This window comes from Ctenopharyngodon idella, chromosome 8, assembly GCF_019924925.1.
Source record: "Ctenopharyngodon idella isolate HZGC_01 chromosome 8, HZGC01, whole genome shotgun sequence".
In the NCBI taxonomy this organism is placed as follows: domain Eukaryota; kingdom Metazoa; phylum Chordata; class Actinopteri; order Cypriniformes; family Xenocyprididae; genus Ctenopharyngodon; species Ctenopharyngodon idella.
The window spans coordinates 5,127,847-5,151,267 of NC_067227.1; the positions used below are offsets into that span (position 1 = coordinate 5,127,847).

The following is a 23,421-nucleotide window of genomic DNA, read 5'->3' on the forward strand; positions in this document are numbered from 1 at the left end:
ATAAGATATGACAGACACTGCAGCCAATGGCACTATCCTTTGGACTGAAGTGGGCGTGACTCGTATGAAATGGGCGTGGTCTACCATAACACCACCCTCTTTGTCTTCCATTCTGTCCGCACACGCTGTTTAGCTAGAGCACGGGTACAAGCGCCGCCCTGGATCTGTACTATCCTCTCATAACTCATTGGGGATCGGGAAAAGGTTGAAGGTAATGAAGCAAAGACTCCTTTACATGGTTACAGATTCTGCATGACTGTTTCGCTTTCGGCCAGGCTATTTAAAGGGTGCAGTCGCGTGGACCCGCGTGTCCCAGTATAGACCCTCTCGCACAATCAAAAGATGCACAAATAAAGTTATCATGTCATATAAAATGCTGTTTATTGCTTGCATTGATTGCTTTGCCTTAAATCATGCCTTTAAAAGCAACTATTTTATATGAACGTTTCTTCCTTATAAGTAAAATGAGACTCGTTTTAGACTGACTTAATGCATTTAGCTATTAGAATCATCATCATGAACATGTCAATAACTTTTATGCAAAAACATTGGAGCGATTGTAACAGTGGTTGGGGGACAATTGTAACACATATCACCTTCATATGGTACTAAGTATTTTAGCTGTCAGTAATACATGTTTGGGTAGTAAACTTTAAATCAAATGTTTACATTATAATTGTAATGTGCTTTTTATCTATTCAGCTACATATGTAAGTGAAATACTGTTACATAATTTTACACAATTTAAAGATTCAAATGTCATGCGCGCACTGCCAAAGTGATCATGTTATCTGTTTTGTTGGGGTGACTTTCTACACGTGGTACAGAAAACATGGTGAACCAAAGAGCTGACATAGGTTGGCAGTCCTCTAAGAGCGACTCTAGCGGGGCCAGTAACAGTGGAGAGAGCTCCAAAGAGAGCTCCAGGTGCTCGACCCCTGTACTGGACGCCGACCGCACTGACCGGCTGCGGGACAAGATGAAGCGGCGGATCGAGTCTGGGGACCACTGGTTCTCTCTAGAGTTCTTCCCACCTCGCACAACATCTGGAGCAGTCAATCTTATCTCTAGGTAGGAAAGCAAAACATTGCTGATCTACTTTTTATGTATTTGTAAATGAGTGAATCTCACAAAAAAAAAAAAAAAAAAAAAAAAACACGTCCAGGTCATATTTTTTACAATATATATTGTGAGATATTTGAAAATCAATCATATTTTCCTTCCAAATTCCTATTATCTTAAAGGGTTAGTTCATCCAAAAATGAAAATTCTGTCATTAATTACTCCCCCTCATGTCGTTCCACACCCGTAAGACCTTCGTTCATCTTTGGAACACAAATTAAGATATTTTTGATCAAATCCAATGGCTCAGTGAGGCCTCCATTGCCAGCAAGATAATTAACACTTACATTAACACTAACGCCCAGAAAGTTAAGACATATTTAAAACAGTTAATGTGACTACAGTGGTTCAACCTTAATGTTATGAAGCAACAAGAATACTTTTTGTGCGCCAAAAAAACCGAAATAAAGACTTTATTCAACAATATCTAGTGATGGGCGATTTCAAAACACTGCTTCATGAAGCTTCGAAGCTTTACGAATCTTTTGTTTTGAATCAGTAGTTGGGAGCACGTATCAAACTGCCAAAGTCATGTGATTTCAGTAAACGTCATTACGCCTTGTAATGCTTCATTACGTCATAAGTGTTTCGAAATTTCAATGGTTCACGTGACTTTGGCAGTTTGATACACGCTCCGAACCACTGATTCGAAATGAAAGATTCATAACATTAAGGTTGAACCACTGTAGTCACATGAGCTGTTTTAAATACGTCTTTAGTAGCTTTCTGGGCATCTGAAAGTGTTAATTGTCTTGCTGTCAATGCAGGCCTCACTGAGCCATCGGATTTTATCAAAAATATCTTAATTTGTGTTCTGAAGATGAACGAAGGACTTACGGGTGTGGAACGACATGAGGGTGAGTAACCCCATTTTTGGGTGAACTAACCCTTTAATGCAAAAAGTAATGATATTTGTTTAAAAAAAACTATTATTTTTGTTCTTTGTGTGTTAGATTTGACCGAATGGGTTCTGGAGGTCCTCTCTTCATTGACATCACTTGGCATCCCGCTGGAGATCCAGGCTCAGATAAAGAAACATCTTCCATGATGATAGCAAGCACAGCAGTCAATTATTGCGGCCTGGAGAGTGTCCTGCATTTGACATGCTGCAATCAGACGAAGGAGAAAATAACAGCCCATTTAAATAAAGCCAAGCGGCTAGGCCTAAAGAATATCATGGCCCTGAGAGGAGGTATGAACACAGACTCATTTGAAATCTGTATGAGTTACTTTTAGGTTCAAACAACACATTTTTACGTGCCATTTCCCCCAAAAAAAGTTAGGTTTCAAAACCTAGTAAACCGTCATGATGTCTACACGTTCAACTGCCTTCTAAAACAGCATCCTTACTGTTACGGATCCTCATAAGTGACTGACTTGAATCACTTTTGAATGGCAGCAGCAGTTTTACTGTAATGTATGTAAGATGTTTGGTAACTATGTTTGAACTTCTGAACTTTTCAATACTGAGATTTAGGTATATAGCTTATAATCAACATTTCTCTCTAGTCCATCTGCCATCTTGGATTATTTTTTTTCACTGTGGTTGTCTGTGATTCTGAGTTTGCCTTCCCGATAAAGGATACATGCAGTATTACTGTAGAATTTGGCCAAAATTAGGTGTTTTAGAAAGCAGTTTTTGGAGCAGTCATAATCTCAAGAGCGAACTCGATTTGACCCGAATTGTCTTGTTTTGCAGATCCTATTGGGGAAGATTGGGTGGAGGAAGATGGAGGTTTCAACTATGCTACAGACCTGGTCAAGCACATTCGCTGTGAATTCGATGACTATTTTGATATCTGTGTTGCAGGTGAGCTTTAGACAGACAAACAATTAATGGTGTTTGCTTAGGCAAATTAACATTGTTCATTGATCAAGACATTAGGTTCCGACCCAGTAAGCACCTAGTAACCACTCAGAATACTTTACAACCACATAGCAGCACCCAGTATTTTGGCAGCAAGTTGTTTTTCCAGCAAGTTCTAGATTTCTGGATCTAGTTGTGTGCATTTGTTCATTGTCATTTCCACATGGAACTCTAAAATTTACCAGCTCAAACCCCTCACAAATGTAATGATAGGTTACCCCTCGGGTCACCCAGAGGCTGAGAGCTATGAAGATGACCTCAGGCACCTGAAAGAGAAGGTTGATGCTGGTGCACACTTCATCGTCACCCAGCTGTTTTTCAGGGCAGAAACCTTCCTTAAATTTGTCAAAGACTGTCGGGACATTGGCATCATCTGCCCCATTCTCCCAGGAATCTTCCCCATCCAGGTACATGAACACGTAAACAAACCAATCACTGCACCTTGATGATGTGGAAGTCATCCAGTTCTCTTATCAGCTAAACACGGCTGCATAAACTGCCAAACTGTCATACCATTGGAAAAGATCAATTAAAGGTCTACTACTAATGCAGCATATCAAAGACTATAATAGTTAAGCAGTTATTTGGTAATTTTTATGTTTAATAATTCCTATAAGTCAAGTCAAGTCAAGTCACCTTTATTTATATAGCGCTTTTTACAATGTAGATTGTGTCAAAGCAGCTTTACATTGATAACTGGTACATTGTTTGACTGCACAGCAGCTCTTAAAGAATAGTGTCAATGCAGGCAGATCAAAAGCACTGTTGAATATCAAAATGTCAAGTCAAGTGTCCCCAACTAAGCAAGCCAGAGGCGACAGCGGCAAGGAACCCAAACTCCATCAGGTGACATCAGGTGGCAGACAAGTGGCAAATTGGTGTTAAAATGGAGAAAAAAACCTTGGGAGAAACCAGGCTTAGTCGGGGTGCCAGTTCTCCTCTGGCCAACAGTGCTTTGTTACAATTCAGGTTGCTATCATAAGTCCAATAGGATCGCAACATTAAAAGTATTTATTTCAGTTCCATCCAATTGAGGATCGTATTCATCACGCCGGTATGGACGGTTGTTGAGGAACTGTGTCGTGGCTGTCGTGTCGATGAGGCCTTCACAGGGGATGATCTAGTTGACTCAATCTCTGCTGATACTTCAGGGCTGCGTTGTGGTCGTGTCAAGGTGCAGGTCCTTGGTCTCACCTGGATACGGCCCGGATCCGGTTGACTACGGTGAACCTCGGGATAAACAGAAAGACTAATATTAGCGTAGATGCCATTCTTCTTCTGATGTAACGAGTACATCAGGTGTTATAGGAAGTGTTCCCGGTTCCGGCTGACCTAATTTATGCAGCCTAATAATCCTTTAACGGATTTGGAAATATAAATTGGTAATGTGTTATGTGTATGCCAGGTTAAAGAGATGCGTTTTTAGTCTAGATTTAAACTGACAGAGTGTGTCTGCTTCCCGAACAATGCTAGGAAGATTGTTCCAGAGTTTAGGTGCCAAATAGGAGAAGGATCTACCACCTGCAGTTGATTTTGATATTCTAGGTATTATCAGCTGGCCTGAATTCTGAGATCGCAATAGACGTGAAGGACTATAATGAATTAGGAGCTCGCTCAGGTACTGGGGAGCTAAACCATTTAGTGCTTTGTAAGTAATTAGCAAGATTTTAAAATCTATACGATGTTTAACAGGAAGCCAATGCAGTGTTGACAGAACTGGGCTAATATGGTCATACTTCCTGGTTCTAGTAAGAACTCTAGCTGCTGCATTTTGTACGAGCTGTAGTTTATTTATCAGGCGAGCAGAACAACCACCCAGTAGAGCGTTACAGTAATCTAGCCTTGAGGTCATGAACGCATGAACTAACTGTTCTGCATTTTTCATTGAGAGCATATGTCGTAGTTTAGATATATTTTTAAGATGGAAGAATGCGGTTTTACAGATGCTAGTAACATGGCCTTCAAATGAAAGATTGGTATCAAAGAGCACACCTAGGTTCCTAACTGACGACGAAGACTTAACAGAGCAGCCATCAAGTGTTAGACAATATTCTAGGTTATTACGTGAAGAAGTTTTTGGTCCAAAAATTAGAATCTCTGTTTTTTCTGAATTTAGTAGTAGGAAATTACTGGTCATCCAATTTTTTATATCAGCTATGCACTCCGTTAATTTTGTGAATTGGTAAGTTTCGTCAGGGCGCGAAGAAATATAGAGCTGAGTATCATCAGCGTAACAGTGAAAACTAACGCCATGCTTCCTAATGATATCTCCCAAGGGTAGCATGTACAGAGTGAACAGTAACGGTCCTAGTACTGAGCCTTGTGGTACTCCATATTGAACTTGTGATCGATATGACATGTCTTCGTTTACTACTACAAACTGATAACGGTCAGATAAGTATGATTTGAACCATGACAATGCAATTCCACTAATGCCAACATAATTTTCGAGTCTATTTAAAAGAATATTGTGATCAATAGTGTCAAATGCTGCACTAAGATCCAGTAACACTAATAGAGAGATACAACCACGATCTGATGATAAGAGCAAATCATTAGTAACTCTAATGAGAGCAGTCTCAGTACTATGGTACGGTCTAAATCCTGACTGGAAATCCTCACAGATACCATTTCTTTCTAAAAAGGAACATAGCTGTGATGATACTGCCTTTTCTAGTATTTTTGACAGAAAAGTGAGATTTGAGATCGGCCTGTAATTGACTAATTCTCTAGGATCAAGTTGTGGTTTTTTAATAAGAGGTTTAATAATAGCCAGCTTAAAAGTTTTTGGTACGTATCCTAATGATAAAGATGAATTGACGATATTGAGAAGAGGGTCTATGACCTCTGGAAGCATTTCTTTCAATAGCTTAGTCGGTATAGGGTCTAACATACATGTTGTTGATTTTGATGATTTAACAAGTTTAGACAATTCTTCCTCTCCTAAAGCAGTAAATGAATTGAATTTTTCCTCAGGGACACTACAATGCACTATCTGACACGATACTGTAGTAGACGGTTGCATGGTTATTATTTTTTCTCTAATATTATCAATCTTGCAAGTAAAGAAGTTCATAAAGTCATTACTGCTGTGCTCTTTGGAAACATCAGAAGTTGAAGCTTTATTTCTTGTTAATTTAGCCACTGTATCAAATAAATACCTAGGGTTGGACGTTGTGTTGGACGTTTATAAGTGACTCTTGTTAACTGTTAACTTTTAAGAATAATCTGAAAATAAATGAAAGACATAAAATACAGCTTAAAGCAACTAGCAAAGAGTTAACTATCTAATGTCTCTCTAAATAAACTCTAACCCCTGGTTTCACAGGCAAGGCTTAAGCTAGTCCTAGACTAAAATGGTACATTGATATTATGCGAAATTTAGGTGACTCCTGCCCTGTGCCATCAGCACCCATCCAAAGCGTAAGGAAGACTCATTTTGTCACCAGATTTTACGTCACAATTTTATATTCTATAAAATATTGTGGAGGGTATAACATCTTAGATTTCAGTGTATTTCTCACACAAAACTATCATAAGTCTTCATAAGGCTTTGTATGGACTTTTATTGTGATTTTTGTGCATTCTTAAAAATTGGAATTTCCGTTGTTTGCACAGGGGTATCACTCACTCCGTCAGCTGGTCAAACTCTCCAAACTTGAAGTGCCAGAAGAGATCAAGCAGGTGATTGAGCCCATTAAAGATAATGATGCCGCCATTCGGAACTATGGGATCCAGCAGGCGGTGGAGATGTGTAAGGTTCTACTGGCCAGTGGAGAGGTCCCGGGCTTGCACTTTTACACGCTCAACAGAGAGGTGGCCACCATGGAAGTGCTCAGACAGCTGGGCTTATGGGCAGAGGATCCACGGTGAGTGGCTTTGAAATGTAACTTGATTCTAAGAAGCTGCTCCGTTTTTTTTTTTTTTTTCCTAAAAAGAAATTTCTATTTGGTGATAGTACAGAAAATGCTGCTGGCATTCATGGCTCAGAATCTGAATAAGAATGAGCTTTATACATGTTAATAGTTGTGTGGCGAGACAGTCAGAGCGGGTGTGGGGTGTGAAACTGGGCTTTTCAAACCTGCGGTAAAACACATTCAGGTCTTCAGCCAGTTGTTGAATTGCCATGGTGCTGGGGGATAGTGTCTTGTAGCTGGTGATGGCTTTCAGGCCTTTCCACTCTGATGCAGGGTTGTTGGCCGAAAACTGTTTTTTCAGCTCTTTAGAATAGCTTCTCTTAGCAACTCTTATGCTCTCAGGTGATTATGGATTGTGATGGCCCTGAGTGATTTTATATAACAGCAGCAGGTGTAATCAGGGTCCAGTTTAATCAAATTTAAGGCCATAAAAAATCTTAAATATCTTAAATGGTAAAAAAAAAAAAAAAAAAAAGTATCATTTTTAGGTCTTATATTTGGGGAAGGAAAAACAGGAATTGCGATAAGGCCTAATGGGATTGTTAAACTTCAAAAGGCATGATTTAAGTAAATGTGAGTGCTGCATGTTCAAAGTAAAAGCAACACTGTTTCGCGTTCTACAGGCTTGCGGTTTTAAAGCAGTTCTCAATCAATGAATATAGTGATCGCTTATGATCTGTTGATGAATTATGACAATGTTTACTTTAAGGTGTTAATATTGTAATTGTTGAATGTTGTCAGACTGCATATTTTATCTCAATCTTTTTGAATGAGCAACTAAAATAATTAAAAGAAACTAAAAAAATAGACATTTCAAAATGAGAGTCCTAGTGTATTTTAGTTTGTTTATCATTAAAAGTCCCGCATTATGCATAAAGTAATTTTTTCCTGGAACTTCTTATTCTTTTCTTTTAATTTGGGGGGTAAAATATGGACATGTTTCTGACAGTTTTTACATTATTCACCTATTTACATTGATATTATGTGAAATTTAGTCGACCCCTGCCCTGGGCCATCAGCGCCCATCCAAAGCGTAAGGAAGAAGACGTCAGGCCAATATTCTGGGCTTCCCGACCCAAAAGCTACATCTACAGAACACAGGACTGGGATGATTTCCCCAACGGAAGATGGTACACAAAATGTTTTCTACCTCTTTTCTGGGCTATATGTGGCTTGTTCAAGATGTAGAGAACAAAAATGTTAATTAACATGTCTGCCATCTCTTAAGGGGTAACTCCTCCTCACCAGCCTTTGGTGAGCTGACAGACTACTACCTATTCTACTTGAAGAGTAAGTCTCCTAAAGAGGCCCTGCTGCAGATGTGGGGTGAGGAACTTATGAGCGAGGCGAGTGTTTATGAAGTCTTTACCAACTACATCACGGGGGAAACCAATCGCAATGGACACAAGGTAGAGTGGTATGGCTGGGTAGCATGATGGTAAAAGTACTGGTAGAGTTTTGCTATACTGTGGTAGATGTTCTTGTGTGGGCATGACTGATTTATGTGAAGGAACACATAGTACACAAAAGCAGAGCACAACATGTTCTAAACCAGTCAAGATGGGCAAGAACTTGTTATTAAGGGTGTGTTATTATTTGGAACAACACAAGGGAAAGTTAATTGTTTGTGATTGCCGAACAATGTCACAACTCATGAATATAGAATTCAACAGGTTTTATCAGCAAACATGTTTCATCCAATATGAATTTACAGACAGCACATCTGTTTTATAATATTGGTTTTACTGTTTTAAGTCTTTTCCTTTACAATGTCAAGAAGCTGTTCCAAATCAAACGGGACAATAATCTATCTAAATTATTTTGTAACATTTAATTCACTGGATAATCAAAAAAAAAGGGCATTTCCATATAGTTACTTAATATGTAAACTACTGTTTTGGTTGAATTACCAACAAAATTGGCTGAACTGACTGATACATAGTTTCCATTATATATAAAATTGATCATACTGCCCACTCATGTCATCACTTAAGTTCTGTATGTGTCTTAAATATGCTGCAAATTATAAATAGTACCCCAATTTTGCATGTATGATTGATATCTTTATGCTTTCTGTAGGTCATCTGTCTGCCATGGAACGATGACCCTCTGGCTCCAGAGACCAACCTGTTGAAGGATGAGTTGGAGAAGGTGAACCGCAGGGGTGTTCTCACCATTAACTCTCAACCCAACATTAACGGCAAACCCTCATCCGACCCCATTGTGGGCTGGGGCCCTGCAGGGGGATACGTCTTTCAAAAGGTCAGCAAAACACTATTCAACAGTGTGGAATGTAAAATAAGATATTTTCAAGAATGAGCAAGCTGCACTTTTCCATACAGTGAAAGGGGAACAGGGACTGGATTTGTTGAGCTCCAAAAAGATTATCATAAAGCAGAGGTGGAAGTAACGAATTACAACTACTCACGTAACTGTAATTAAGTAGCTTTTTCGGGTTTTTGTACTTTTTTGAGTACATTTTTAAATCTGTAATTTTACATGTACAAATTAAGCTAAGTAATCTACTTCGCTACTCGTAAAATCACATTCCGTTACTGAGTACGCCAACAATTTGAATATTCAAACCTGTGATCGGCCTATCTGTAGCCAATAAAGAAATCCGATCATAAACGGACCAATGAAAACCCTGATATTATTAGCGGCGCGTTCTTATTCTCTCATCTGCTCGACAGCAAGTTTGACACACACCCGTCTCCTCCTGTCACTCACACGTTTCAGTTACAGAGCCTGAATGTCAGTGCGAGATTGCAGGTATTGCGCATAATTTTAATCATACCCGCAGGTTTATGGCGTATTTTAATTTACAAATGTCGAGAGCGCATTATTGTAACGCGCAGAAAACGACGCGAACTCTCAGATATACAAGTGAACTGCCTCCTCTCACTCAGATATTGAGTGCGCGCTGTCAGCCTGTGTAGTGTGCAATCATGAATCTCTCCGTGCTCTTAAATTAAACGTTGTCATGCTGAAAATGCTACAGGGAATCTTATTGGCTATAAGTGAAATGCACCAGAAAGTCTCTCAACAATCAAAGGTGGATCTTTAATTTCTTAACAATCTAAATATATGTTTCAGAATGGGGCATTTGTATGATTTGTACATAAAAATAACCTAGTCTAACTGCATCACTATATTGTATAGACATTACAGGTCAAACCCCTCTGATATTCTTTTTATCTAAATAAACAACATATTATATGGCTCTTAAAGGGTTAGTTCACACAAAAATGAAAATTCTGTCATTAATTACTCACCCACATGTCGTTCCAAACCCGTAAGACCTTCATTCATCTTCAGAACACAAATTAAGATATTTTGATGAAATCCAAGAGCTTTCTGGCCCCAGACTGCAACGTAATTGCAACTTTCAAGGCCCAGAAAGATAGTAAAGACATCGTTAAAATAGCCCATGTGACTACAGTGGTTCAACTTTAATGTTATGAAGTGACGAGAATACTTTTTCTGTGCCAAAAACAAAACAAAAAAACAACTTTTTTCAACAATTTCCTCTCTCTGTGTCACTCTCTGATGCTGTTCATGTGAGCACCACAACGCAACTGACGCAGAATCCGGCCAATAATGAGCCGATGTTCTGACGTAGAACCTGGAAGTGCTGCACTGTGTTTACTACATCAACAGTGTCAGAGACTGACATGGAAGAGATGAAATTGTTGAATAAAGTCGTTATTTATTTTATTTTATTTTTTGCGCACAAAAAGTATTCTCGTCGCTTCACAACATTAAGGTTGAACCACTGTAGTCACATGGACTATTTTAACAATGTCTTTACTACCTTTCTGGACCTTGAATGTGGTAATAATGTTGCTGTCTATGGAGGGTCAGAAAGCTCTCGGATTTCATCACAAATATCTTAATTTGTATCTGAAGATGAACGAAGGGTGTGGAACAACATGAGGGTGAGAAATTAATGACAGAATTTTCATTTTTCGGTGAACTAACCCTTTAAGATACATGGCATTTAAAAATTCAGTGTTGTCATTATTTCAAATACCTCAACTGAATTTAGGTAATTTTTTTTGTTCTTATTTTATTACTGACTGTTTACTTGTATTTTTTGTAAATTCAGTTTGAAATCAAGCTTTCTTGTGCTGTTTGTGAGCTACTGCAGCAAAGTTACCCTATTGTAAAGACACAAATACACAGAGTGAGCAAATGTTTAAGTGAGATTATTGTAATGGTATCTGATCAATGTTTAAATATGCAAATAAAAGCCTAAATTAAAATCTGTTCATCGTATAAAGCGGACAGGTCTCTTCAGAAGACTTGAATTAAACCGCTCCCTTTAAATTGATTACTGTTACGAGTCTTGTGCTTTTTGAAGCTTGAAAATAATGAAAACCTTTTTTCTCAGAATTGCAAGATATAAACTCACAATTTTGTGGTAAACTCGCAATTCTGAGAAAAAAAGTCAGAACTGTGAGTTTATATCTTGCAGTTTTGACTTTATTTCTCAGAATTGCAAGTTTATATTCTGCAATTGCGAGAAAAAATGTCAGAATTGTGAGAAAGTCGTAATTACCTTTTTTATTTTTTATTCTGTGGTGGAAACAAGCTTTCATAATTATCATTATCTAACACTAAAACCATACAAAAAAAATCAGGTTTTTTTTATCAGGTCTACTTATGCTTGTGATACTGTGGGAACTGTGCACTTGGTGATTTGTGGGTTTATTTTTGGGTTTATTTTATTTTAGGTGCTTTTGGAATTGGCTGACTTTTGGAAATGGTTCTTTCAGCATGTTTATTTTTATCTCTTGAAATCAACAGGCATATTTGGAGTTTTTCACATCAAGTGAAAATGTCACTGCACTTCTGCAAGTGCTAAAGAAATATGAACCTCGTGTGAACTACCATATAGTCAACGTTCAGGTAAAACTCCTATACCCCTACATGATCCAGATTACATTGTCATATTTAATATTGACATTTTGTAGTATTTTCTCTTCTTTTTAGGGTAGGAATATCACAAATGCCCCTGACATGCAGCCCAACGCTGTGACATGGGGAATTTTCCCAGGCAGAGAGATCGTTCAGCCCACCGTGGTGGATCCAGTCAGCTTTATGTACTGGAAGGTGATGATTCGTCCACCTAGTAACCATCTTTAACACCCTAGAACCACCTTGCAATGCAAATTTCACATTGCTTTTAAACAGATTAGATCCTGAATGAGGTGTTTAAATGGCTCGCTCATCCTTGTGTGACATTTCCAAAACCCTCACTGACCTCACATTTTCACACTGCCCCAGTTTAGACAACCTTAGCACTCTTACAGGCGTATTGTCTCAATGATAAGAGCGATTCTTTGCTATAGTAAAAGATAAAATAGACTAGAAACTGAGCTCAGTTCTGTCTGTTCCCTCAGGACGAGGCTTTCGCGCTGTGGATTGAACAGTGGGCAAAGCTGTACGAGGACGAATCGCCCTCACGTATGATCATTCAGTACATCCACGACAACTACTTCCTCGTCAACCTTGTGGACAACGACTTCCCGCTCGACAGCTGCCTGTGGCAAGTGATTGAAGACATGTTTGTGCTCCTGGACTCTCCTCAAGTAACTCAGGATGAGGGAAGTGAATTGTAGCATCACTAAAAAAGTCTGCATGCGCTGCTATTTGATCCAGAGACCTCTCAATGCACACACAGAGTACTTTACTGTAATGACAGTATTTTTAGTCATTTACAGAGCTGAATTTGTCATCACAGTCAATATATAGGGAAAAATTATGCCAAATGTAGCACTACACAAGATGATTTGCCTTAATCTTTAAATGGACTTGAGTTGGCTGTTTTGAGTGCCATTTTCTTATATTTTTAACCTAGGTTTTTAACTATTTATTTTGGTGTTTTGGATACTGCATATGTTCAATATATGATTGTAAAGGCAAGGAACTCTTGTAAGTCAGGTCAAATGTGTGGACACAAATACAGTATTTGGCTACTGTATTTCACTTAGACTTTATAGGTGGATCCTATGTCAAAAAGGTTATTTTCCTGCTAAATTCAAGAGAAAAAAATAAGTAATTTTTGTTTGAAGGGTTTGTTCACCTAAAAATTCCAACCATAAGACTTTTGTTTATCTTTAGAATACAAATTAAAATATTTTTAAATATTTTTGCCCATCCATTAAAAGTCCAAGCAACCAAAATTTTCAAGCTTTTTTTAAGTAATTCATAAGGATCCAGTTGTGTAATCCAAAACTTCTGAAGAGTTACAATAACTTTATATTAAAGATTTGATCAACAAGCATACACTGAGCACATCAAATATGGTCAACAGAAGCTCAAATGTGCATGTTTAATGCATGAGAACCAGTGAAGTTTGTTCTCGTGCATCAAGCAAGTATGGTCATCGACCAGATGTGGTATATGTATATGCATTGATCAATGTTTTTATCTGAAGAGAAGTTAAATCTGTTCATAATATAAAGCGATCATGCCTCTTCATAAGACTTATATTAAAATTTTGATGTCTTTATGTAGAGTACTTTTTTAAGATTTGTTGTAAAAACATCCAATGGATGGACAAAAATGATGAGAGTATATTAAAAAATTTGTTGATAAATGAAAGTCATGGGTTTGGAATGACATAAATGCTGATCATTCATTTTTTGGGTGAACTATCCCTTTAAAGATTTTGAAGAGTTTTTTTTTTTTTCCCATGACAGTTAAGAACATTTTCACTCTAAATATTCATTACTGTATTGCAACTGGATGTTATACTTTTGATGTTCATTACTGTAGTAAAAAACAAAACAAAAAAACAACTACTATCATGATATATAAATAATTTACAATTGAATTTGTATAGAATTTTTGCCATATTACGACAATAAAAATTGGGAGTGAACATGTTAAATTGTACACATGACATGCGGACAAAAATATATATCGTGGCCATTAATTGACAATTCGTTCCCACGACTTACTAATGTATCAGCATGTTTTACTAATTCATTCCCTCATTTTAAGTAAATTGTCTGCACGTTATAATAATCTGTTTCCTCATTTTATTAAGTTTTCGAAATGAGGGGACGAATTAGTACAATGCGGCCTCAATTTACTAAAACAAGGGAACAAATTATTATATCAGGTGCTCATTTTAGTAAAACGAGGGAACGAATTATATCGTATGCACAATTTACTTAAAATGAGGGAACAAATTAGTAAATCGTGGCCAAGTTTTACTAAAATGAGAGAAATGAATTCTTAATTCATGGCCATGATATATAGGCCTATATTTTTGTCATGTCATGTGCGGGGATCCTTATAATTGTAATGAAAATAATGGGGAAAAAATGTAAAATAAATAATCATTCTAAATCCAGACAGGTTTATGAGATTCCCTCATAAAGTCATCTACTGTCATGTGTGAAGTAATACTAGTGGAGTTATTGGTCTGTGACAGTAGTGATTTGAGAATCACTTTTGAATCTTTGTTTTCCCTATTTGGCCTTCTTTTTTTTTAACCATTTGAGAAGTATGATCATTTCTGTGCTGCCAAAAGAAAACTCAATAAACTTGCGCTCCTCCCCCTGTGCAAACTTGTCCAAGTTTGACATTGTCACTGATAATGATTTGTTTGCCTATGATTCATGTTTTATATTTGGAGTTCACCTATATCTCAAAGTCCATGCCACTGTTGATAATGGTGAAGATTTGGAAGAGGATGAAGGATTGGGTGCGCTGCCATCAGCAGATGTTATGTTAAACATGGAGGCATGTACATATTCGAATCCATGTGCGTTGTCTTATCTCATAGTCAGATAAAACATGACACCTGTTGGAAGGAAGCCAACAGTATGAGCTTGACCTCGCTTTTGCTTGAGCAGGCATGCGCAAATGTCATTGCTTAAACATAGTTATTAGACATGTTCATTTTTATGTGCATTTGTTTTTCAGCATTTCTCATTGGTGCTGTTTGTGTTTTGAATGTCTCTTTTTCCCTGTACAGGTGCATCTCAATAAATTAGAATGTCGTGGAAAAGTTCATTTCAGTAATTCAACTCAAATTGTGGAACTCGTGTATTAAATAAATTCAATGCACACAGACTGAAGTACTTTAAGTCTTTGGTTCTTCAGCCTGTGGCACTGCTCAGTTGTAATGGAAGCCCAGGTTGCTTTGATAGCGGCCTTCAGGTCATCTGCATTGTTGGGTCTGGTGTCTCTCATCTTCCTCTTGACAATACCCCATAGATTCTCTATGGGGTTCAGGTCAGGCGAGTTTGCTGGCCAATCAAGCACAGTAACGCCATGGTCATTGAACCAGCTTTTTGTTACCTTTGGCAGTGTGGGCAGGTGCCAAATCCTGCTGGAAAATGAAATCGGCATCTCCATAAAGCTTGTCAGCAGAAGGAAGCATGAAGTGCTCTAAAATTTCCTGGTAGATGGCTGCATTGACTTCAGAAAACACAGTGGACCAACACCAGCAGATGACATGGCAGCCCAAATCATCACTGACTGTGGAAACTTCACACTGGACTTCAAGCAAAATGGTTTCTGTGCCTCTCCACTCTTCCTCCAGACTCTGGGACCTTGATTTCCAAATGAAATGCAAAATTTACTTTCATCTGAAAAGAGGACTTTGGACCACTGAGCAACAGTCCAGTTATTTTTCTCCTTAGCCCAGGTAAGACGCTTCTGATGTTGTCTTTGGTTCAGAAGTGCCTTGGTACGTGGAATGTGACAGTTGTAGCCCATTTCCCGAAGACGTCTGTGTGTGGTGGCTCTTGATGCACTGACTCTAGCTTCAGTCCACTCCTTTTGAACCTCTCCTAAGTTCTTAAATCGGCTTCGCCTGACAATCTCCTCAAGCCTGCAGTCATTCCTTTCACTTGTACACCTTTTCCTACCACACTTTTTCCTTCCAGTCAACTTTCCATGAATATGCTTTGGCACAGCACTCTGCGAACAGCAAGCTCTTTCAGCTATGACCCTCTGTGGCTTACCCTCATTGTAGAGGGTCTTGATGATCCTCTTCTGGACAACTGTCAAGTCAGCAGACTTCCCCATGACTGCTGTTGGGATTACTGACCTAAACCCAGTATTTATATCCTGAGAATGGTAATTTAATAGAACTTGAAATTAAATATTCTAATAATTTGAGATACTGATTTTTTGATTTTGATGAGCAGCAAGCTGTAATCATCAAAATGAAAACAAAAAAGTCTGGAAATATTTTACTTTGTCTAATAAATATAGAATATATTTAAGTTTTAATTTTTGAATTAAATTATTGAAAAAAAAAACTTTTTCATGATATTCTAATTTATTGAGATGCACCTGTACAGGTGTTGGTCATATAATTAGAATATCATCAAAAAGTTGATTTATTTCACTAATTCCATTCAAAAAGTGAAACTTGTATATTATATTCATTCATTACACACAGACTGATATATTTCAAATGTTTATTTCTTTTAATTTTGATGATTATAACTGACAACTAAGGAAAATCCCAAATTCAGTATCTCAGAAAATTAGAATATTGTGAAAAGGTTCAATATTGAAGACACCTGGTGCCACACTCTAATCAGCTAATTAACTCAAAACACCTGCAAAGGCCTTTAAATGGTCTCTCAGTCTAGTTCTGTAGGCTACACAATCATGGGGAAGACTGCTGACTTGACAGTTGTCCAAAAGACCACCATTGACACCTTGCACAAGGAGGGCAAGACACAAAAGGTCATTGCAAAAGAGGCTGGCTGTTCACAGAGCTCTGTGTCCAAGCACATTAATAGAGAGGCGAAGGGAAGGAAAAGATGTGGTAGAAAAAAGTGTACAAGCAATAGGGATAACCGCACCCTGGAGAGGATTGTGAAACAAAACCCATTCAAAAATGTGGGGGAGATTCACAAAGAGTGGACTGCAGCTGGAGTCAGTGCTTCAAGAACCACTACGCACAGACATATGCAAGACATGGGTTTCAGCTGTCGCATTCCTTGTGTCAAGCCACTTTTGAACAACAGACAGCGTCAGAAGCGTCTCACCTGGGCTAAAGACAAAAAGGACTGGACTGCTGCTGAGTGGTCCAAAGTTATGTTCTCTGATGAAAGTAAATTTTGCATTTCCTTTGGAAATCAGGGTCCGAGAGTCTGGAGGAAAAGAGGAGAGGCACACAATCCACGTTGCTTGAGGTCCAGTGTAAAGTTTCCACAGTCAGTGATGGTTTGGGGTGCCATGCCATCTGCTGGTGTTGGTCCACTGTGTTTTCTGAGGTCCAAGGTCAACGCAGCCGTATACCAGGAAGTTTTAGAGCACTTCATGCTTCCTGCTGCTGACCAACTTTATGGAGATGCAGATTTCATTTTCCAACAGGACTTGGCACCTGCACACAGTGCCAAAGCTACCAGTACCTGGTTTAAAGGACCATGGTATCCCTGTTCTTAATTGGCCAGCAAACTCGCCTGACCTTAACCCCATAGAAAATCTATGGGGTATTGTGAAGAGGAAGATGCAATATGCCAGCCCCAACAATGTAAAAGAGCTGAAGGCCACTATCAGAGCAACGTGGGCTCTTAACACCTGAGCAGTGCCACAGACTGATGCCACGCCACATTGCTGCAGTAATTCAGGCAAAAGGAGCCCCAACTAAGTATTGAATGCTGTACATGCTCATACTTTTCATGTTCATACTTTTCAGTTGGCCAAGATTTCTAAAAATCCTTTCTTTGTATTGGTCTTAAGTAATATTCTAATTTTCTGAGACACTGAATTTGGGATTTTCCTTAGTTGTCAGTTATAATCATCAAAATTAAAAGAAATAAACATTTGAAATATATCAGTCTGTGTGTAATGAATGAATATAATTCACAAGTTTCACTTTTTGAATGGAATTAGTGAAATAAATCAACTTTTTGATGATATTCTAATTATATGACCAGCACCTGTATATATGTAAATCAATTAAATCTCTGGGTGTTTTTTTTAAGCTAGTATGCACATTCAAACATTAAGTTTTTAGTTTATTTAGCTATTACACTCATATTCTGCAACAAATATTTCCAAAAACTTGCTAATATTTTAAAATTAACAAACAAGCATGAGTAATGAGTCATGACTAATTACAATCAGTTATTTTTTTGCAACACTTTTATAGAAAACCTGCAAACATCAGGTTATTTTTAAACTGATTTGCAGGCCTATAAATAGGCTATCGTGGAAAATAATAAAGTAAATAAAATCATGAAATTCTATAGCAAATATCAGCTACACTTTATTTTAAGGTGTCCTTGTTACATTGTAATTATACAATTAAATACTGGGTAATATTAATAAACAACATGTTCTTACTATAGGGTTAGGTTTGGATTTAGGGGTAGTTGCTTGTAAGTATGCACAATTCACTGTTAATACTATAGTAATGTAACATGAATAACAAAAACACTAAAATAGTGTTACTCAAATATTTTTTTTTTACTAGTTATACTCTGCTCTAAAATATTTCAATGGCTAGTTCACCCAAAAATAAAAATTCTGTCATCATTTACTCACCCTCAAGTTGTTCTAAACCTGTATGAGTTTCTTTGTTCCGCTGAACACAGAAGAAGATATTTTGAAGAATATGGGTAACCAAACAGTTGCTGATCAGTATTGACTTCCATAATATGAAGAAGAAAAAAAAATTCTATGACTATGGGGACCAGAAACTGTTTAGTTAACCACATTCTTCAAATTATCTTGAGTTCAAGATGAACAAAGAAACTCATACAGGCTTAGAACAACTTGAGGGTGAGTAAATGATGACAAAATTTTTATTTTTGGGTGAACTATCCCTTTAAAAGGTTTGAATATAAAATTAATTAAAAAAATTATCTAGTAATCTTGGAAACTGAAAAGGTTTTCATTAATCAAAAGTTGTCAGAACCCAAACACTCCTATTATGTTTTATTGGACAAAGGCGGCATGAAAATGTTCTACACCAATACTTGATTTAAATACATAGAGTATATAAAAGTGGTTTAGTACCATGGCAACCTAAGTGCCATTTTCCAAAAACCACTGAGAAATTGAAACAGTCTTGGTTCTTCCACTGAGTGCTCTTTCTGCATGAGGAAAGGAGGAGGAGTCAGTAACCTGACACACTCATTCTATACTCACTATAGGGTTGTTACATAAGTGAACCCTCTGAACCGCTGGCATTTCTCGTGGAAGTTCTGGGAATTCTTTTTCTTCTGGAACTATCAATCTACACCTATGCACGAATATCATTTACAGCACTGAACGAGTTAGAAAGTTAAGACAGACAATTAGAATTTATTTAGAATGTTTTAGTGAAACTTATATGCTATAAGGGTTCTTGCAGTCACTAACAAACCGGTTTGAATATTTTTGGTTTGTGCTACAGCTACAGAGATGAATGATATCCCAAATCATGCAGCTTTTTAAGGAGAGGTGTCATGTTACTTTTACATGCTGTGGCAGAGATTGTATATAGTGGGGAGATAAGAGGGCCTGTATCTCTTACCATTGGAGAAACCGTAACGGCTAACTTAATCACGTGTGGCACCTCTCAGCCTATCGTGTAATGGCAGTGACATCAGACGCAACATCCCCTAGTCTGCCTTCTCTTAAAAAAATACATTTTTAATCAAGCTAAAATCTACATATAGTTCCCAACGAAAGTATAGTTTAGTGTAAAACATGCTGAAGATTAGCAAACAGGCTGTCAATTAATTAAATGATTAGCTATTTCCCCACAAAAGCTGTTTAATCACCATAGTGAAGCCTCTCATCCATTGACATCCATTCAAAAAACAGCCTCTGGTCTCCTTCCCTGCGTACCGCCAGGGGTTAGCATTAGCCGTTACGCTTTTTTGGCTAAAGGTTGCAGGCTTGCCTTCCAGTGGCTTTGACTGTGGGTTTGGTGGATAATGCAATAGGTTGAAAAAAAAAGAACACCTGTTGTTTGGCTTACTCTTGGTAAACTCTTTAACAGGGCCTAAAATTAACACTCGCCAAGCGCCAAATGCAAGTAAAAATTGGTGTTGGCGAATATATGAAATGTTGTCAATCGCCAGTTGGCCGGTAACAGTTTTCTGAATTCTAACAATGCCATGTTGTGAGAACATGAACATGAACAAACATGAATAACGCTCGGGACAGCTGATGGGCCAGTGCTGCATCGTCACGAAAGTTTAAGCCTTGTCAATTTAAATATTCAAGTGCAAGAAAACGTGAAAGGGAACTCAGAGAGCTGCGTCTCAGACAGCGTGCGGATACTGAACTGAGCTCTTTTTCACATCTCGTGCTTGAACGGACAAATTCACACAAAATGATGTCAAAAATGCCAGTCTCAGCAAGTATCCTAGTATCGAAATTGGAATAGAGAATTGTAATTTTTTTAATGGCTGGTAAAAAATATTTATGGCCGGTATATTTTATTAAGTCACCGACCATTGGCAGGTGTGGCAAAAAGTTTGTTTTAGGCCCTGCTCTTTAACCTGAAACATTTGACCAATACAATAAAATCTTTTTTGATTCAAATGTGGATGGGGGTGGTAATAAATATTTATGAGAATTTTACATCACATAATGAAATGTAGAAATGTGTAGATGTATCGTTAAACTGTTACTGAATACTCCAGGTGAACTGTCATTATTTTGGAGATGTCATGGTGATGTCTGAAGTTACTGCAGTCTGGTATGATCTGCCCTGGCTGGTTTCCATCTGTTAACCTTCTGCTTGTAAACAGAACTTGTTAGGGCTCAAAGTCCGATCCGTGGGCTCGCTGCCACCACACTTGCAACACCTGGCAATTAAAACACAGCAGAAAAAAACAACAACAACATTATTATCAATCTGTACAGAGTTTGTTTGAATGGGTTAATCTTAGGGAATGGTGCCATTTGTGTGCCATGTGTTCCCTTTACTGATATATTTAACAGAATACTGAACTTAATCACATTATTATCCAAGTCTTACTTGTTTTTCATCACCCAATTTTCATGCCTCCATTCATCACATTATATTTTAATGGCTTAAATAGAATAAAAAATTGAATTTTACCTAAATGTTGCTTTAGTTGAAATATCATACTTTTACTATGTAGATTTAGCATGCTTTTAAAAAGAGTATGCCTATGACTTAATTGCATGTTTTTTGCCATTTTAATTTATATTAAATGCCATTAGTGCTTTGACCCACTTAAGTAGGACTTAAGTACATCTTATTACTTCTGTTGTCTTTGAAATTTGGTTAAAGTGTACTGACAAGCATTTAGTGTAACTTAAATATACTTGAATGTCATATTGAAACTTGTATACCACTTGTATGTATTTAAATGTGTTTGTAATTACAACTGCAATTTAGTACATTTAAAATACATGAACTTTAAATGTAATTTTGAACAGCGCATTATGGTTAAAATTATAATCAAGTACATATACTTCAATATGTTAGTCAACACATCAAAATAAGTCTACATCTTTAAAGCATGACAAAGAGATTATTAAAACATAATACTTTAAAATGTACTTTATGGTTAAACCTTTATTTTGACATTATTACAAAGTGCACTTTTTAAAAGTGTGCTTATATGTGTTACAAAGCCGTCATGAAAGTGCACTCTCTTTAAGTACACTTCAGTGGTCTTTTATTTCAGTAATATTAAATTATATGCAAGTACAGGTCTTTAAAAAATCTTAAAAATTTGAAGTACACTACATGTGCATATTCAATACAAGTAAGCACACTTTTTCTCAAGGGAGCCTTAAATGATAAGCTCTCTAGGACTCATTTCTCCATCTAAAATCTAAAATCTAAGACTGATAAGACAGCGTGAACGATAAGGGTGAAAGTCAATGTTTATGAGTGTATTCGTAGGCACACTAGGTTGATTAAGCACAGACCAGATTACAGTGACCTAATAGCTATTAGTGATACTATAAGTGCATGGTGATCCTGTTTATCTTGTGCAAATATGGTGAGATTTCAAAGAGTTGTGGACTGTGTCTGCTTCACCTGTGCCAATAGCATGTTGTTAAAGTTGGATGAGTAATCAGCAGACACTCTGTTCCTGATATGTCTCTTTCTCCAGATAAGCCAGGCTCTTTGCAGCACAGAGCGCTCATACTGCACCAGAAAAATAAGGATAAAGTTAGATCATTATTTGTCATGGTAATGTTCTCAAATTATTGTAAAAACAAGGATATTTTGGTTGTTAGTGGCTTGTGTTCTTGCAGGGACATTACATGTCATCACACCAATCAGGAAAACCCATCTACTCACTAGTCGCTTTCATAGCTTACTGCAGCAAGGCCTTTTAGTATAATTCTAAAAACATCCCTCTTCAGGTTGACGTACATGTGTCTTTGTAGTGTAAAATCTTTATTTTTATTTTTTATAAAGTAAACATAAGAATAAATTTTATATTGTTAGTAATATTTCAAGATGAACACTTATTGTACTTGTAGCGAATTAACTCAAAGGGGAAATATTAATAATTATCCATAACTCATTATGATTATTAATTATGGTCAATTATGAATATTTGAATCAATTAATCAGATTAACTTGATGTAACTACATTAAAATTACAATCAATAAATCAGTTCATCCTGTGAACACTCAGTATTGATTAATTATTAATTCTAAGAGAATGGTATTTTTCATGGCCACAGAAAATTAATTCTTTCTTAGCATTTACAGTGCTTTGTAATACAGTATCTCACAGAAGTGAGTACACCCCTCACATTTTTGTAAATATTTTATTGTATCTTTTCATGTGGCAACACTGAAGAAATAACACTTTGCTACAATGTAAAGTAGTGAGTGTACAGCTTGTATAACAGTGTAAATTTGCTGTCCCCTCAAAATAACTCAACACACAGCCATTAATGTCTAAACCGCTGGCCACAAAAGTAAGTACACCCCTAAGTGAAAATGTTCAAATTGGGCCCAATTAGCCATTTTCTCTCCCCGGTGTCATGTGACTCTTTAGTGTTACAAGGTCTCAGGTGTGAATGGGAAGCAGGTGTATTACATTTGGTGTTATCGCTCTCACTCTCTCATACTGGTCACTGGAAGTTCAACATGACACCTCATGGCAAAGAACTCTCTGAGGATCTGAAAAAAAGAATTGTTGCTCTACATAAAGATTTCCAAGACCCTGAAACTGAGCTGCAGTATGGTGGCCAAGACCATACAGCGGTTTAACAGGACAGGTTCCACTCAGAACAGGCCTCGCCATGGTCGACCAAAGAAGTTGAGTGCACGTGCTCAGCGTCATATCTAGAGGTTGTGTTTGGGAAATAGATGTATGAGTGCTGCCAGCATTGCTGCAGAGGTTGAAGGGGTGGGGGGTCAGCCTGTCAGTGCTCAGACCATACGTCGCACACTGCATCAAACTGGTCTGCATGGCTGTCATCCCAGAAGGAAGCCTCTTCTAAAGATGATGCACAAGAAAGCCCGCAAACAGTTTGCTGAAGACAAGCAGACTAAGGACATGGATGACTAGAACCATGTCCTGTGGTCTG

General features: G+C 37.5%; 2 protein-coding genes across 18 annotated transcripts in view; one reads left to right on the plus strand and one right to left on the minus strand.

Annotated features, from left to right (window-relative positions):
• Nucleotides 1–54: 54 nt before the first annotated feature.
• On the plus strand, nt 55–14,499 carry mthfr (methylenetetrahydrofolate reductase (NAD(P)H)). The gene is made up of 12 exons (XM_051904366.1): nt 55–211; nt 828–1,071; nt 2,076–2,314; nt 2,822–2,932; nt 3,203–3,396; nt 6,608–6,858; nt 7,902–8,036; nt 8,135–8,315; nt 8,986–9,168; nt 11,716–11,817; nt 11,902–12,021; nt 12,312–14,499. The coding sequence occupies exons 2-12, from the start codon at nt 833–835 to the stop codon at nt 12,528–12,530; spliced, it is 1,974 nt and encodes a 657-aa protein (XP_051760326.1). The 5' UTR covers nt 55–211; nt 828–832; the 3' UTR covers nt 12,531–14,499.
• Nucleotides 14,500–18,816: 4,317 nt separating this feature from the next.
• Nucleotides 18,817–23,421, minus strand: part of LOC127518043 (uncharacterized) — a 44,999-nt gene continuing 40,394 nt past the window's right edge. For all 17 annotated transcript variants that reach the window (XR_007931435.1, XR_007931437.1, XR_007931436.1 and 14 more), the window contains 2 exons: nt 21,908–22,018; nt 18,817–20,696 (listed from right to left, as the gene is read on the minus strand). Coding sequence is in view for 9 of the 17 variants with exons in the window: in XM_051904348.1 (XP_051760308.1) it covers nt 20,646–20,696; nt 21,908–22,018 (162 nt within the window). In the remaining 8 variants the exon portion in view is untranslated. The remainder of the gene's footprint in view (nt 20,697–21,907; nt 22,019–23,421) is intronic.

Excerpts from the sequence above, each read along its gene's own strand:
- mthfr (XM_051904366.1), top strand. The coding sequence starts at position 833 with ATGGTGAACCAAAGAGCTGACATAGGTTGGCAGTCCTCTAAGAGCGAC. Across the intron at positions 2,315-2,821 it reads TATCATGGCCCTGAGAGGAG|ATCCTATTGGGGAAGATTGG; the intron begins GTATGAACACAG and ends CTTGTTTTGCAG. Across the intron at positions 3,397-6,607 it reads CAGGAATCTTCCCCATCCAG|GGGTATCACTCACTCCGTCA; the intron begins GTACATGAACAC and ends TTGTTTGCACAG.